The 16628-nt window shown below is 49.0% G+C and overlaps 2 protein-coding genes across 4 annotated transcripts in view; both read right to left on the minus strand.

Moving 5' to 3' along the window:
- Nucleotides 1-11982, minus strand: part of LOC121699820 (trafficking regulator of GLUT4 1) — a 41155-nt gene extending 29173 nt beyond the window's left edge. The window contains exon 1 of the mRNA XM_042082280.1: nucleotides 11656-11982. The gene's annotated coding sequence lies outside the window, so the exon portion shown is untranslated. The remainder of the gene's footprint in view (nucleotides 1-11655) is intronic.
- Nucleotides 3843-16628, minus strand: part of LOC121699806 (major vault protein) — a 37664-nt gene continuing 24878 nt past the window's right edge. Inside the window, exons 14-18 of one of the 3 annotated variants that reach the window (XM_042082243.1) lie at nucleotides 14984-15100; nucleotides 14459-14585; nucleotides 13820-14008; nucleotides 12993-13170; nucleotides 3843-3888 (exon numbers count right to left, since the gene is read on the minus strand). In XM_042082243.1, coding sequence (XP_041938177.1) covers nucleotides 13036-13170; nucleotides 13820-14008; nucleotides 14459-14585; nucleotides 14984-15100 — 568 coding nt within the window. In that variant the 3' untranslated portion in view covers nucleotides 3843-3888; nucleotides 12993-13035. Of the gene's footprint in view, nucleotides 3889-10764; nucleotides 10780-12647; nucleotides 13171-13819; nucleotides 14009-14458; nucleotides 14586-14983; nucleotides 15101-16628 lie in introns of those variants that run through there. The other 2 variants (XR_006027042.1, XM_042082241.1) reach the window with 2 other exon arrangements.

Genomic DNA, 16628 nt, shown 5'->3' on the forward strand with positions numbered 1-16628 from the left:
AACATACTGCAGAATCGTGCTTTGGCATGTGATGTGCTTTAAGTCCTCCTTGAGGGCTTGGTTGAAGATGTGCGGTGAGTGCTTAAACCCTTGTGGGAGCCTTGTGTACTGGAACGTCTTGCCCTGATACCTAAATGCAAAGAATTCCCTACTTGCGGGGGCCACCCGTATTGTGAAAAATGCTTGAACCAGGTCAATGGCGGAGAACGTTGTTGCACTTGCCGGGATGTTGGTCATTAGTACGTTAGCATGTGGGACGTCCGCCGGATAGTCCTCAATGCGTTCATTGACGGGTCTGAGGTCCTGGACCATTCTCCATCGCACTCCATCTGCCTTTAGCACGGGAAATATGGGTGTGTTGCACCTCGCGCTTGGGACTTCCTCTAAGACTCCTGCTCCCAGGAGGTCTTCAATTGTCCCTCTTATCCCCTCGGCTGCCTCTGCTGAAATGGGGTACTGTGGCTGGAAAGGCAGCGTCGCTCCTGGTTTCAGCCTGAACTCCACAGGGCTTGCTGACTTGACCAGCCCTATGTCACCATCTCCTTGTGACCATACCGCAGGTGGCACTTTTCTCAATATTCTCTCTGCCCGTTCGGCGTCTGTTTCTGTCACCTCCTGCAGCATCATCATTTTCCAGGGGGTCGGTCCCGGCCTCCCTGTCTTCTTGTCCGCCTCGCCGTCTAGGTAGTACTTCTTATACTCCTCCCATTCTAGGTCGGACTTGTCGATGGGCACGTGGTTCTCCTTATCCCAGCATCGATATCCTGCTCCTCCCAGCAGGCCATACATGCAGTATGGGTTGCCGTAGGGGCATCCTTTGACGTAGGGTATGTCATAAACCTTCTCCGGGAGATATACTGCTGGTTGTGCTTCCCTTTTCTTTGGGCACCATGACAGATGTCGCATGTACATGCTCCATTCCGCGTCTTCTTTGCTGAACGGTACATGTCTCGTTTTGTCCCAGCAGCGGCGCCCCGCTCCTGGGAATAGGCGGTAGAGGCAAAATTGATTCCCATATGGACATCCTTCAACATAGGGTATCTCCTCTCTCTCCTGCGGTTCTGTGTCCATGATTTCGATTATCTGTGGGACTCCCCACACGGTGACCGGGTTGTCCAATTTTATCCTGAACATTGGCTCTCCTCCTTTACTGATGGCCGTTTGGAGTCGATCATTTCCTGTGTCCTTCCACTTGGCGCACAGGGCCTTGAGCATCACTGGGCCCATCTCTCTCGCTCTGTGACCTCTGGCCACTCTTAGAGTAATGTGCGGCATTGTTTGGGGCATGTCGAAGATCAAGCCTAGATCCCATCCTTTCGCAAATTTCACCTCAGCGGCCACTCCTTCCTTGGCCACCACCAGTGCGTGTATGTCGAGTGGGATGCGTCCCCACTTACTCACGTCCCTATGCCATCTTTCCTCTCTTTCCTTGCTTGGCGTTTGGTCGAATTTTATCGTACAATGAAATGGGCATCTTGGCGTCCTTAGCCGAGCATGAAGGCTGTTTATTTGGAAAGCATACTCGTTGTAGACTACTCGCTCTATGCTTGGCTCCAATTGTCCAATCCAGTAGACCTGGTGAGTTTCAGTTTGAGTTGGGGCACTTATCCTTAGGGCCATTTGGGTTGCCAGCCCTGTTATTTGTACTCCTGTTGGGGAACACTCAATTTGGAGTCTTAGGTTGCACAGTGCGTCCCGTCCCAATAGGTTGACGGGCGTGTGCTCTGCTATTAAGACTGGTATCCTGATTTCCTTGTCTTCTATTTGGATCGATACTGGGGCCGTCATTGGAATTAGCTGCGTTTTTCCCGAGAAACCCACTGTCTTCATAAACTTTCCTGAAGATCTGGGGAGGTGTTGGGCATCTTTTGGGTGAAGACAAGTATATGTTGCCCCTGTATCCACTAAACATTCGACTTCCATGCCCTCAATTAGAACCTGCAGCATCGGTTCTGCGTCAGCTCCCCTTGTCAGGGCGGGGAACTGACCCTCCCCTGGGTTTTCTGGGCCTCGTCAATTCCAGTTTCCCCCGTAAGGGGAGACTGGGCCAGAGGGCGCTTGCATTTGCTGTGGGGCTCTCCCTTGTTGGGGAGCATAGCTCCCTCCGTGCATTTGTCCTTGGTTTGCCTGTCCTCCTTGGTTGTTCTGGCCTCCGGTCTTTGTCGGGCAATCCCTGGAGATGTGTCCCGTTCCTCCACACATCCAACATTGAATGCTGTTTCCTTGGCTCTGCTGGCCTTGGTATTGTCCCCTTCCATAGCCTCCTCTGCCTTGTCCACCTCTTCCCTGGCGGAATCCTCCTCTGCCTCTTGGCTGGTACCATTGTTGTCTCTGTTGCTGTTGTTGTGGGGGTCCATATGGCGCCGGTTGCCATGCTTGCATCATGGGCTGCATGGGTTGTGGCTGCATCATTACTGGTTGTTGCACCATAGGTTGCTGTACTACCGGTGGTGGTGGCTGTGTGGTAGGGGCCGTAGCAGGCATTACCGGAGCTTGGGTAACCGCCTTCTTTGCCCCCTTCGCCTCCTGGAGCTGCACATGGGTCAGCTTCCTCATTGCTTCCTTCTCCTGCTGCTCCTCCTTGTCTTTCCCTTGTCTGTACAGAGTTACATGGTGTACCACTGCCAGTCTAAATTCTTCTTTTGGCATGGCTGCCAGGCGCCAGTCGCTTTCCAGCTGCGTCCTGACTTCTCTTGGCAGTGCGTCCATAACCGCTCTTCTGAATTGCATGGTGAGGGGACCTGAATCTTCTGGTCTTTGTTCCATCCTTATCGTCCATTCCTGCGCTGCCCTTTCCACGAAGGCTGCGGGGTTATCGCTGTCTTTGAGTTTCTCTATCCAGACGGCTGAGGGGCTGTAGTGGTTGGGGTAAGCTGCCCTTAGGGCCTTCCACACTTTGTTCCGGACGCTATCAAAACACAGGGCGTCTCTGCTGGCATCCATCAACCGCCCTAGGTTTTCTCTTTCCAGTACAGCCTCTGTGTCCGTTTTTCCCAATATCAGGCCGAGCAGATATTTTATATCTCCTACGGCCAGGTTTCGGCCTTGAGTTTCTGACTCTAGCCGACTTATCCATCTGCCCGCTCCCTCATGCAGGACAGGGAGCCGTGAAATGAGGCCATTCACATCTGAGTGGGTCCATGGCTGATAGTGGGCCGTTTGGTTCTTTGTTATCAATGGTGCCATCACAACCGTTTCTTCCTCGTCCAATTCCTCTGGGATGGCTTGCATTCTTTCTTTTCCTTTCCGTGCCCTCTCTCTTTCTTTCTTTCCCTCCTTTTCCAGTTTTTCCAGCTCCTTCTTGTTTTCCTTTAGGCCTTTCTTGACTCCCCCTTCGATCTCGTCGAGCCCCTTTCGCACTCCTTTTCTGATCTCGTCCAGGCCTTTCTCCACTCCTTTCTTCATCCTGCTGATTCCAACCAGTCCCGTGGCGAGCACACTGGGTGGGATCATCACTGGGAGCATTCTGGCCCGCTCTCCACATTCCCCTGTCTGTCGCTGGTGGGCCTTCACCCCCTTTTCTCCTTTGAACGTTCTTTCGCAGCCGAGACACACTGAGGGGCCCGCTCCCTTCGGACCCTGTGACAGTTCTCTCTGAATTTGCTCCTCGAGGAGCTGAATTTGCTCCTCGAGGAGCTGTTCCGTGACTTCCAGTCCTACCTCCTCGTCTTCCCCTGACTCACGGTCTTCCCCTGAGTCAGCCTGGCTGTCTGCTCCGTCCGTATTTTCCTCCTCTTCTTCCACTTTCGTGGTTGGACTGCAAGTCAGTTCGAAGGTCAGTCGGCGGGCCCTTCCTCCATCGGAGGACTCTCGTCTGGATTCTCGACGGCTTTCCCTTTTTCCACTCTCCCGTTCCCTTTTCAGCTCCTCGCTCTTCTTCATCTCTCCCTCTCTTTTTCTGCTTCGGTATCTCCCTTCCGCTTGCCTAATGGCTTCTTCCACTTTCCTCCAGCACATCTGGGTATATTCCTCGAGCTTCCGCCATAACTCTCTGCACCCCTCCTTTACCGGTTCCCGGTCCATCTGTGACCTCACCCAGGCCAGGGTCTTCATGGCCTCTCTATCTCGGGCTTCTTTCTCTTCCTCCCCTGTGGCCTCTACCCACTTTCTCATGACTGTCTCCAGGTGGTCCCACAGCCTCCCATACCATTGTCTCTGTTCCTCTTCTCCCTCCTCAGGGGCTTGTTCCTTCCTTTGGCCTAGAAGGCGTGGGGGCTCGCTTCCTCCAGCTCCTGGATCACCTGCACGCCTCCTCTGGCTCTCCCGACAGAGTTCTTGGGGGCTGGTCACTGGAGATTCGTCTGTTTCCCGGTGGCCTCTTAGGCTTGTGTGGTAGTCACTCACCACCCGTTCCTCCAATTCCCTTCTAGTTTCTTCTTCCTCATCCCACTCTTTTCCTTCACCCGGCTCTGTACTTTCCAGAAGGTGTTCTGGGAGCGTTTCTCTGGTGGGGGATGATGGTGGCGATGCCTGTGCGGACGCCGGTTGGGAGGTTGATGGTCTCGGCTGGGGGTTGGCCTGTTCCCACCTTATTCTCTTTACTTCTTTCAGCACCTCCGCGCAGGTCCCTTCCAGGGTGATCCCCTTCACCACTAGTGGGGCCTGCACTGCCAGGTGCACCGTTGGGGCCTGTGACCCATATCCCGGTGTTGGTATTGCCAGGGTTCGTGGGTCCCTTTCCTCCAGGCGCCGGATTATTTCCCGCACGTTGTCCTCTTCTCGCGGCACCTCCGGGTACAGTTTGTCCTTTTCTCTGTATGGGGGAGGACGCAGCTCCTCCATGGGCGGAGCTCCTGGCTCTGCTGCTTGGGTCGGGGCGTCCAGCTCTTTCTCTGTGGGCTGCGATTGGGGGCACTTCTCTGTTGTGGGCGTTTCAGGCGGCGTGTCATTCTGGTCCGCCCTTTGCCTTCTCTTTCTCTCCGATATCTTAGCGAAGGCCTCCAGAGTTTTCAATTCCTTCTCTCTCTTTTCCTGCCTCCGTGGGCCTTTGTCATAACCCTTGTGGTTCATGATTTTTTCCCTCATTTGGGCAATTATTGTCGGGTTGAGTGACCCTTCTTTTGGCCATGCTGTGTGGTCTCCTTTGTATCTTAGGAACCACTTGTGGTTGATGGTTTTTACGTCCTTTTCAGCAATGGCATTCTCCCTTACTACTTCCTCCAGAGGTGTCATTGCTCTGGTTGCCATTTTTTCTTAGAGGTCGTTGTCTTTGGTGGAATGGGGATTTTTGCCGTAGTCTAGTTCGTTTATGTCCTCCCGGTCAGTGCAGAACAGGCGACAATCCTTTTCGTATTGTCTTTTCCTCTCCCTCCTGTACCTGTTCTGGTCTTTTTCCTCCCAGTCCAGTCGTAGGTCGCTCACCAAGTATAGTATAGAGTTCTGCACGTCGCCCCACTCCTGGAAGACCGTATTCAGTTGGCCTCTCCTTTCTTCAAATGCTTCTCCTCTATCGTTCACTGCACTTACGCTCCACCCGTCACTCCCGTGCTCAGAGATTCTTATTGTCCACTTCTCTTTTATCTTCAGGTCACCCGATGTAGCCTCTCCTTTACTTCCGGCTGCTTGGGGCTGTGGTTCCTCCTGTTTCCTCACCGGCAGGCTATTAGGGGTTAGTTTACTCAACAAAGAAAGCGTCGCTTTTAGGTCTATGTCGTCTCGATTTTTGCACCTATACGGGAATTTGCACTCAAAGGGGGCCTCACCCACGTATCCTACGTATTCTCGGCCCTCTCCGTCTCTGACGCTTGTTTCCCAGTCGTGTTCGTCGTATTCAACGATTTCTATGGCCCAGAGCACGTTCTCCTGTCCCTGTTCCATATACTTTCAACGTTTCTCCTAGACCTGCTTAATAGGCTTCTGTGTTTTGTTAATCCGATGTATCGCTATCGTTGCTCCTTGTGTCCATAGGTGTCCCTAACTCTAACGGGTAAGCTTTCCCTATCAGATATTCTATTTTTTCTAGTAGCTCTGCGTCAATAATACTTCTTCATTCAAGATTACCTTTTTAACCTTTTATTTTGCTCTTACAAAGTACATTTATTGACTTTATTTTCTCTTTATTTTATTGAAGCAGGTACAACACTTTCAATTTAAGCAAAGTTAGCGGATTACAAGTTTTTTGTTAAGCCGTTGCTGTGGGGTTTATTCAGTTCAAGCAGTTGTTATGGAGGCCCTGCAGCAGTGCCTCCCCTTTCACTAGTTTTCTATCTATATTCTCTGTCTGTCCTTCTCCTTCTTGCGGCTGGGGAATCCCTCTCAAACTTGCGCTTCCTTCCCTCAGGTGGGGCAAAGAGCTGGTCAACCACTGGCCTTGTGTTCACCCCCACAAACTTTCCTACCTGTTCTATCACTGTCTGCAGTGCCAATGGTGCTACGCTGGTGCCTAGTCTTGAGTGGGTTCCTCCGTATTTGTCACGGTGGTCAACATGAACTGAATATTTATCCCTAGTGCTCCCTTCCTTGTTCCAGAACACTGACACTGATAAAGACTCTCTCATAAAATCGGCCAGCCTTCCTCTATCTCGGCCAACTATCTCTTTCAGCGCCTGTTCTATATCCTGCACTGGCTGGGGCTCAGTCGGGCTATAGCTTGAGTTAGACCGGGGGTTGGTCGGGCTATAGCTTGTAGAGGGCGGTGAGCTATATCGTGGGGTGGCTGGGCTGTTAACTATACGGAATGGGCTGCGAATCAGCTGGTGGGATACGGTGTTGCCTGGATAGGGAGTTGGAGCTCTCACTAAACCCCCTTGACCTGACTCCTGGCACCCCTCTTCCTCTGACCCTAGGCTGCTGTATCCTGTCTCTGGTGGGGCACTTACTTCCCCTGGCTCACTGTCTGCTTCTTCCTCTCTCACACTACTGTTTGGAGTGAACTCTTCTAGGGAGTCTGTGTCTGGTTCTTCCTCACCTGAATCATCAGAGTATTCAAAGCGATAGAGGACTTTTCCTAGGGTCTCTGGCCTATGGTCTCTCACAATCCTAATCTTGGGCAATATTGTTACTCTAACAGGGGGCTCGGGGGGGGCATCTGCAAAAACCTCCAACAACTGTAACAATCTCCTTATGTCCAGGCTATGGTTGCTGTGCAACTGTCTTATGAATATTGCAGCTGCAACTTCTATCATGTGAGTTTGACGTCCGTCTGTTAGCGTGGCGATCCTTCTTCCCTCGCCGAACTCCTCTACCTCAAATTTGTATGTGCGCTTGTCTTGCATCTATTGTGGGCCCATGCCCAGGCGGTCAAAAGAAAACACAACGGCGCACACTCAGTTTTTACAGAAACAACAGCAGATTATAATAAACTGTATTTTGTTCATCACTCTTTGCTCAGGACAATTTCACACATTCAACTTACAGCTAATATTGCAGTTTTTTACCTATTAACTCGTTCTTTTTCTCTGAAACACACATATATTTTAGGGCAGCCCGTGCTCCCTTTACACAAAATACTATTTTAGTTTTCTCCTTGAAAACTAGATTTCCTCCTTGGAAATTAAAATACTATTTTAGTTTTCTCCTTGAAAACTAGATTTCCTCCTTGGAAATTATTACATGGCCATTTAACTCAGTTTTCTCCTTGAAAACTATTTTAACCGGTTCACAAAATTACAAAACGCTTTTTAAGACCAACAGTACAACCCAATCTCTGTCTTGTGTCTCCACTATCCTTTTGAGGATTCAGGTTAGCACCCCTTCCCGGCCTACCCACCGACTCCCACAGTACAGTTCTCCCTAATAATAAGCAAAGTGCTTACCTTTTGGGCCCGGAGAACTGCACTGGAGAAGTCTGCTTCACCCGGGACGGAACTGCTTCCCTTGTTGAATCCTTTCAAATCTCGGTAGGACCTCCAGATCTGTCGTGGAAATCTATCCACTTCCAAAAACCTCCAATCCAACTAGCACTCTGATGTCAAAGACCCGAAGGAGAACACCAAGACGAGAGAAGCTGAAGACTGTTGATCCTTTATTCACCGTATTGCAGTGATAATACAATCCAAACAGAGTCAGGACTGGACCGTCAGGCAATAGAGTGGTGAGTGGCAGCTGCTACCCCGATGAGATCTGATCTGAATGTGCCTGAGCTTTCTCCTTTATACTCTCGGGGGCCTGAGAGGCGTTCCTATCCCCAGGAACGTCACCAGGCCCCTTTTAGCCAATCAGAGCGTTTTGGGACCTGAGATATTGGTGGAAACTCCTCCTCATATAGACATTAAAAAATGTGTGTTGCTAGGCAGAATGCATGTGTCCAGGTTCTATGTGTAATCTGTTGCCAGGCAGGGTACGTTTTGATTTGGTTCTATGTGTCACTTCAACATCTGGTTTCACTTCCTCTCTCTGGAAGTCCCTGCTTGTCCTTTTCTGCTAGCCCCTTCTATTTCCACTCTTTGACTTCCAGTAAATGTTTTGCATACCAGCCACTCTTAGCCTTTGACCGTTCCAGTCTCATGACTTCCAGTAAATGTTTGCATAACAGGCAGACTACATGTTCCAGTACATTGTTTGCATAACAGCTGCACGAACTATTTCCAGTACATGTTTGCATAACAGCTGCTCAATGACTGCCAGTAAATGTTTGCATATTAAATGGAAGGTCTCCTTAATAGACCAGTACACACACAAGCATTATTATTAACTGTGTCATTATTAAATGTGTCTAGATAATATCACCACACTAACATGCACACTTCTACATAACTAACATGCACATTTATACACACATTTCCTTGAAGCTAACATGCACATTTATACACACATTTCCTTGAAGCTAACATGCACACTTCTACATACTGTACACATGTCTACACACACATCTCTTGTTGGGGCAGTGGGGGCAGCCGTGGCCTGCTGGTTAGGGCTTCGGCTTGTAACTGAAGAGTTGCCGGTTCGATCCCCGATCAGTAGGAAAAATGTGGGTGGAGAACGTGGTTGAGCACTGCTCTCCCATGCCCACACCCACGGCTGAAGTGCCCTTATTGAGCAAGGCACCTAACCCAGAAAATTTCTAATGAAGAGACACAATCCTCCATAGAAATGCTTATTGCATGTTGGCGTTAGTCTGTAAAGCCAATATGGCAGTTGTCTACACATATCACACCCCTTCCGCGGCAAAACATCGACATGTGAATACATTGAGCCAATCATGTGCTGTGTTGTGAATACATTGAGCCAATCACGTGCTGTGTTGTGAATACATCATGCCAATCATGTGGAATGTTGTGAATACATTGAGCCAATAAAGTGGTGTGTTGTGAATACATCGTGCCGATCATTTGTTGTGATCTCGACGCTGGAACAAAATTGGTGTCATTGGTGGATTGGTGACGAAATTTCCCTCACGGGATCAAAAGAGTATATATACTTATACTTATATACTTTGGAGCTAACATGCACTTTTTTTACACAGTAAAGCCAGTCGTCCGGGTCACTTTTGGTGAATAGAGTTTGTTTGTCACCAATTAGTTTAGTGCCCAAACCCAGGGGTGACACTTGCCAGTAACTGAATGGAGACTAACGTTGCGCTGAAGGACTTTTGGGATAGAAGTCCTCAAACTCATAAATATTTGAAGCGATGGGCATGAAGGTTATTTCATAGTTAAAGGTACAGTAGATAAACTACATAAAAAAAAAAAACACTATTTACATGGAGAAAAATATTTTTCTGAGAACTATTACATTTTATACACAATATACTACAACATAGTTTCTGCTTTGCTTAAATATACAAGTTTATCATAAAAAACTAAAACTTTTGGCTGTTTTGATGGTTTAAAATAAGAGATGAGTCATGATGGCTGTTAGATTTGGCCACTTCGAACGTTGCCATTTCGCTGCGGCAAGCTTTCTGAGAACATATTAACGACGGATATCGGATATAAGTGAAAACCTTCGTCTTTACATAACTCCAGAAAATGACACGTTTAACAACTAAATTGGACAAAGAAATGGACACTTTGCCTGAAGTGATTGGTGTCCCCACAGCTTAGGTCAGTCATTCACACTCCACTATGGCAGCAACGAGATGACCGGTGGCTACGAGCAGGTAGACATGTTTAGCCTTAGAGATGAGTACCATATATGTGTGTGCTATTCATCCGTTTGCTCTTTAGGTGTTGTCTGTGAGCATGTTAAAGATGTAAATGCTGCAGTAGGCAGAAAGTAGAAGAAGAGATTTATGCCCAACATCTGTGGAATGCCATGTTCAAGGTGTTTGTGCAACCATGCTGCTTGTGTTGGGCCTTAGAGAAGGACGGCCAAGGCCTCTGCTCCGGTGGGCTGGCGCCCAAGGCCTTGGGGTCAATTTTGACTGATTCCACAGATGTCGGTCGTTAGGGGATACAACCTTATAGATATGGTCAACTTCTTGAGTGACTAGGTCGTAAAGTGGTTAGGGGATACAACCTTATAGATATGGTCAACTTCTTGAGTAACGAGGTTGTTAGGGGATACAACCTTATAGATATGGTCAACTTCTTGAGTACCTAGGTCGTTAGGGGATACAACCTTTTTAACATTATGATAAAGTATCAACACGATTATGATCAAGGGACAAAATGAGTTAACGTTCAGAATGTCGTCATTATAAATGTAGGTGTCGGATCATGAATTCACTATCTGCAGATCTACATACATATCCTAGATAGATAGATAGATAGATAGATACTTTATTGATTCCCAGGGGAAATTCAAGACACTACACTAAAATGTGTGTTTTACACACACACACATCCCCTAGATACATTCAACACACACATCAGACACTAACACTATACACACACATACCTCCAAGAAACACACACTCATCCCTGAAAATCTGGAAATTCCACATCTTTATGCACCCTCTTTTGCTGATGTTAAACACACACACACACACATACAATAAAACCTTTGAACCTTTGAAAACATGCACATACACACACTGCACAGTTCAATGGCCATGGCGTTTTCTACAGTCTTTAGTTATAGGCCTAAATAAATGCACATATCAAAGCATCTAAGCATGCACACACACAATAAACAAATACAAATATAATATATCATAGCATCATGCCAACATGTAGGACTTCTAACTGACGGACAAATTCAGATTTAACAAACAAGGCAGACAAGTCCACACACATTAGTCCGTCTTTCAGCCGAACTAGAGATATCTTAATGCAAACACAAACCCTCAGTCAAAACACGCACGAGATGGGGAGGCTCTTATTTTCTGTTCACGAGCCCGTTCTGACAGTGTGAGGAAATCGGCAGGAGAGCGCGAGGGTTCAGGAGAGAGGAGAGGAAACACGCGCTCACCGTCAAACCGAGTCCAGACCATGGACAGCGCACGAGCACCAGACACACCCCACTCACACACATGAGTCCCGTGCACACAGAAGTGCAGCAACCAAATGATTCGCGTCTCTTCTCCACACACACACACCAGAATAATGTGTGTTACCCCCCACACTGTTCACGTAACCACCCCCCTTACCCACACGCGCGTTTCAACGGGGCGCTCAGCACCGTGGTGCAGCAGTGGTGGTTTATGTTGCGTCTGCCATTCACACACATACACACACACTCGCTAAACCCCTGCATGTGTCCAAGATCAGCAAATAAGCGAGGCTACACCCAAACGAAACACTGGCGCGTAGCTGCTGCAACTGGCGCACCCACCTTCGTTTCCAGCGCTACAGGCGCATTCCGCGGGACCTCCGCGTCAAGTCCCAAACTCGTGTCCCGAAACAAAGACCGCCTCAGCCCGCACAAACACACGACCGATAAATAGTGGAATGTGTGTGCAGGATGCTGGGAACTGAGAATTAAACTGAGTTAAACAATTAAATTAAAAATAAATAAAGTGTTGAGACGAATCTCCCGTGTTTGCCGAAGTTATTTTCTGTAGAAAGACGAAGGCGTGAGGGTGAGCTCGCGCTACTGTATGTCAGAAGGAGGCGTCAGTGCTCTGCTCTGCTGCCTTGCGCAAGGTATGGTATGTGTGTGAGAAAGAGAGACAGTGTGTGTGTGTGTGAGAGAGAGAGAGAGAGAGAGAGAGAGACAGAGACAGTGTGTGTGTGTGAGAGAGAGAGAGAGTGTGTGTGTGGGTGTGTCCGTGCAGGGGAGGGAGCTGCGATAAAAGTGTGTGTGTGTGTGTGTGAAGGAGGGAGACGGAGAGATGCTGAAGCTGAGAGCTAATTTCACTCGAGGCGTGTGTGTGTTGATGGCAGCAGCTGCAATGAGACATTTCTCCCCGCGCGCATTCTGCTGATGTAGCAAAGCTCGAGTGCAGCCCCCGTTTTCTGCTCGCGCTCACAAAGCAATCAAACACCCTCGAACGCCACAAGAGAGGCGCGCGGCGCGTTCATTCATGCACTCTGGGCATGTGACTGAGCTGGAGCAGGTTTTACGACGGCACGCAGTTTAATCTGTCAATCATCTGCACGGTGACAGGTCGTTGGCTCGCGTGCAGCGCATTTCCCGCCACTGGCCGGGTAACCTGCTTTCGGGATGCGGTACACGCGCGGACTGCAGTCATTTCAGGACAGTCACGCCACCCGGCGGTTAGTCTGTGCCAACACACACACACACACATTATTTCTCTCTCAAACACAACCATTCTCTCTCACACACACACACTCTTTCTCTAAATGATTCAGTCACAGGCTGCCTGTTTTGAGTTTGTTTATTTATTAGCATGTTTATTTGCATGTGTAATTAAGGCATAAGGGTAATTAAGGGTATCTTTGGCAGAAAGAGGTAAGGCCTCTGAGACAGAAGACAGAAGAGACTTGAGTGGCATTCACTGATATAACGTATACGATATGCCAGGTAGATTAAGAGATAGAATCAGATCCTGTAAACAAATCACACTCAACACACACACACACACACACACACACACACACACTCCCTATTCCTTCTTTAATTCGTTTATGACATTTTTGGGAGTGTGTGAGGTGTTTGTTTGGATGTAGGGAAAGCTACAGACGAAGGAGTCCAAATGGCAAGCAGGCATCTTCCTCTTCATCATCATCCCTCCATCTTCCTCTCTCTTCTTCAGGCGTCGCTGCTCTTGGGGGCGGAGCCCGGCAGCGCCCCCAGCAGGCCATTGGCGGTACTGAAGAGGTTGATGGGACACGAGCCGTCAGTGATCAGAGTAGACTGCAGACCCAGAGACTGGAGCAGCTTCACCTGGAGGGAGGGAGAGAGAAGGAGGGAGAGAGGGAGAGAGAGAGAGAGAGATGGAGAGAGAGAGAGCGATGGAGGGAGAGAACGAAGGAGGGAGAGAGAGAGGGAGAGAAGGAGGGAGAGAGGGAGGGAGAGAGAGGGAGGATGGAAGAGAGAGAGAGAAGGAGAGAGGGAGAGAGAGAGAGGGAGGATGGGAGAGAGAGAGAGAAGGAGAGAGGGAGAGAGAGAGAGAGAGGGAGGATGGGAGAGAGAGAGAGAAGGAGAGGGAGAGAGAGAGAAGGAGAGAGGGAGAGAGAGAGAGAGGGAGGATGGGAGAGAGAGAGAGAAGGAGAGAGGGAGAGAGAGAGAAGGAGAGAGGGAGGGAGGGAGAGAGAGAGGGAGGATGGGAGAGAGAGAGAGAAGGAGAGAGGGAGAGAGAGAGAGGGAGGATGAGAGAGAGAGAGGGAGGATGGGAGAGAGAGAGAGAAGGAGAGAGGGAGAGAGAGAGAAGGAGAGAGGGAGGATGAGAGAGAGAGAGGGAGGGAGGGAGAGAGAGAAAGGGCACTTAGTGACTGATGACTGTACGCTAGCTGCAGCACACCACGCTGACACACAGGGAGACTGTGTATGTGTGTGTGCATTAACGTGTGAGTGTGTGTGTGTGTGTGTGTACCTGTAGTTCAGGTCCAGCTCTGGCCATCTCTGTGAGTGTGTCGGCGCCCAGGGCCTGGACGAGCTGCTGGAAGCGCTGGGACTCGATGGAGGAGAGTTTCTGCTGCTTGTCCACCTCCAGACGATCGCGCTCCGCCTGGTAGGACAACTCCGCATCACGCGCCTTAGCCAGACGGCCCAGCTCAGACTCCTACACACACACACACACGTTAATACACACACACACACACGTTAATACACACACAATACACACACACACACAGACATTAATACACACACACACACAGACGTTAATACACACACACACACAGACGTTAATACACACACACACACACACAGACACACACACAAACGTTAATACACACACACACACACGTTAATACACACACACACACACACACACACACACACACGTTAATACACACACAATACACACACAGACGTTAATACACACACACACACACACACACAGACGTTAATACACACACACACACACACACACGTTAATACACACACACAAACGTTAATACACACACACACACACACACACACACAAACACGTACAGCCTCTATTCTCTGGGCCTCAGCTTTGAGAGAGAGAGAGGGGGATAGAGAGAGAGAGAGGGAGGAGTGTACGTACAGCCTCGATCCTCTGGGCCTCAGCTTTGAGTTTGGCTTCGTTGACGGCAGCTTCTCCCTGAATCCGTGCAGCTTCCGCTCGAGACTGAGCCTCAGCTTTGGCAGCCCCAGTGCTCTCTACTGCAGCACTGCACACACACACACACACACACACACACACACACACACACACACACACACGCGCACACGCACACACACACACACACACGCACACACGCACACGCACCACGCACACACGCACACACACGCACCACGCACACACGCACACACACACACACCATGCACACACGCACACACGCACACACACACACACACACGCACCACGCACACACGCACACAAAATACACAATTTGTAAGATAAACAATAGAGTCATTAACATGTGAGGTCTGTATTGTGTCTGCATGTGTGAGAATGTGAGAGTGTGTGTGTGTGGTGTGTGTGGTGTGTGTGCGTGGTGTGTGTATGTGTATGTGTGGTGTGTGGTGTGTGTGTGTGTGTGTATTGTGTGTGTGTGTGTGTGTGTACCTGAGGGCCTCTAGTTCCAGCAGTTCTTTTCTGGCCTTCTCAGCCTCGGCCTGGTCAGTGATTCGCTGCCTCTCCAGTCGCCCTCTTGCCTCCTGTTCCAGACGCTCCGCCTCGTGACTACACACACACACACACACACACACACACACACCACGCACACACACACACACGCACCACACACCACGCACACACCACACACACACCACGCACACACACACACACACACACCACGCACACACCACGCACACACACACACACCACACACACACCACGCACACGCACACGCACACGCACACGCACGCGCACGCGCACGCACACACACACACACCACGCACACACCACGCACACACACACACACACACACACCACGCACACACACACACACCACACACACACACACACACCACGCGCACACACACACACACACGCACACACCACGCACACACACACACACACACACACACACACGCACACACGCACACACAAAAACCGTGGGTCAAAAATCGTGATACAAACCGAATCGTGAGTTTGGTATATCGTCACAGCCCTAGACCATAGTGAGGACTTCGGTTTAACGTCTCATCCGAAAGACGGCATCTCCTGCAGTACAGTGTCCCCGTCACTGCACTGGGGCGTTGGGATCGATCTTTTTAGAGGGAAGGGTGCCACCTACTGGCCACCCACCAACACCACTTCCAGCAGCAGTTGGAATGGCTGAACAGTTAAATAATTGGATAGTTTAAATAGTTAAATTATTTAGTAAATTATTATAGTGAGGACTTTTATTTTGTAACAGTTGTAGGCAGAGGAAACAGTTGGCAGGAGTCATAGTTGATGACAACTGACAGTTGGAATGGCTGAACAGTTGTTGAGAAGTATAAATAGTTAAATTATTTAATAGTGAATTATTGTAGTGAGGATTTTTATTTTGAAGCAAGAGATGCTGGCTCTAATAGAAAATGAACGACTTCCATTCACCAGGGTGCCCCCGGCATACAGCGTCTTAAGCGCTAAGTGTCAAACACATGTGCAATCATTTGTTTCACTACAGGGCAAATACTGTACACCTAAACACTGTTTAGTTTGAGTTTTCCTACATAACTCATTCACATAACAGTGTTTCCCACAGAATTGATTTATATTTGTGGTGGTAGGTTTGCAGAATTAACTTGAATGCAACAGTTTTTAGCAAATTAGCGCAGCGTGGTTATGATGCTAACCAGATTTAAGCACAATTTAGTACAACCTGGAAAATCATTGTGTGGTGGTCAATGTTGATATTGTGCTGGGCCGCCACAAATAAGTCAATGTATTGGAAACACTGCATAAGATTTATCACATGAAAATGTTCAGTGCCTGAAACAAACTCAGGCACATACACAGGAAACCAATGTGGTCCTGTCCCCCACCTCCTCTTCCACCTATTCTGGCTGACTGTCTGACAAATGTCATGTAGGTTTGGTTGTTTTTGCATGTAGCTGCTTCCTCTTTAAGTAGGCCTACATGCAGGAGGTGTTTTCACATGCATGGATTCCAGTTTCTTTTCATTTCCACTGAATTATTTTTGGAATCTGATCCCTTATCATACCTGTTCATTCTTACTCGTTGCTTGACTTATCGTGACTAAATTCAAGATGGCTGCAAA

This window comes from Alosa sapidissima, chromosome 24 (assembly GCF_018492685.1).
Source record: "Alosa sapidissima isolate fAloSap1 chromosome 24, fAloSap1.pri, whole genome shotgun sequence".
NCBI lineage: Eukaryota > Metazoa > Chordata > Actinopteri > Clupeiformes > Clupeidae > Alosa > Alosa sapidissima.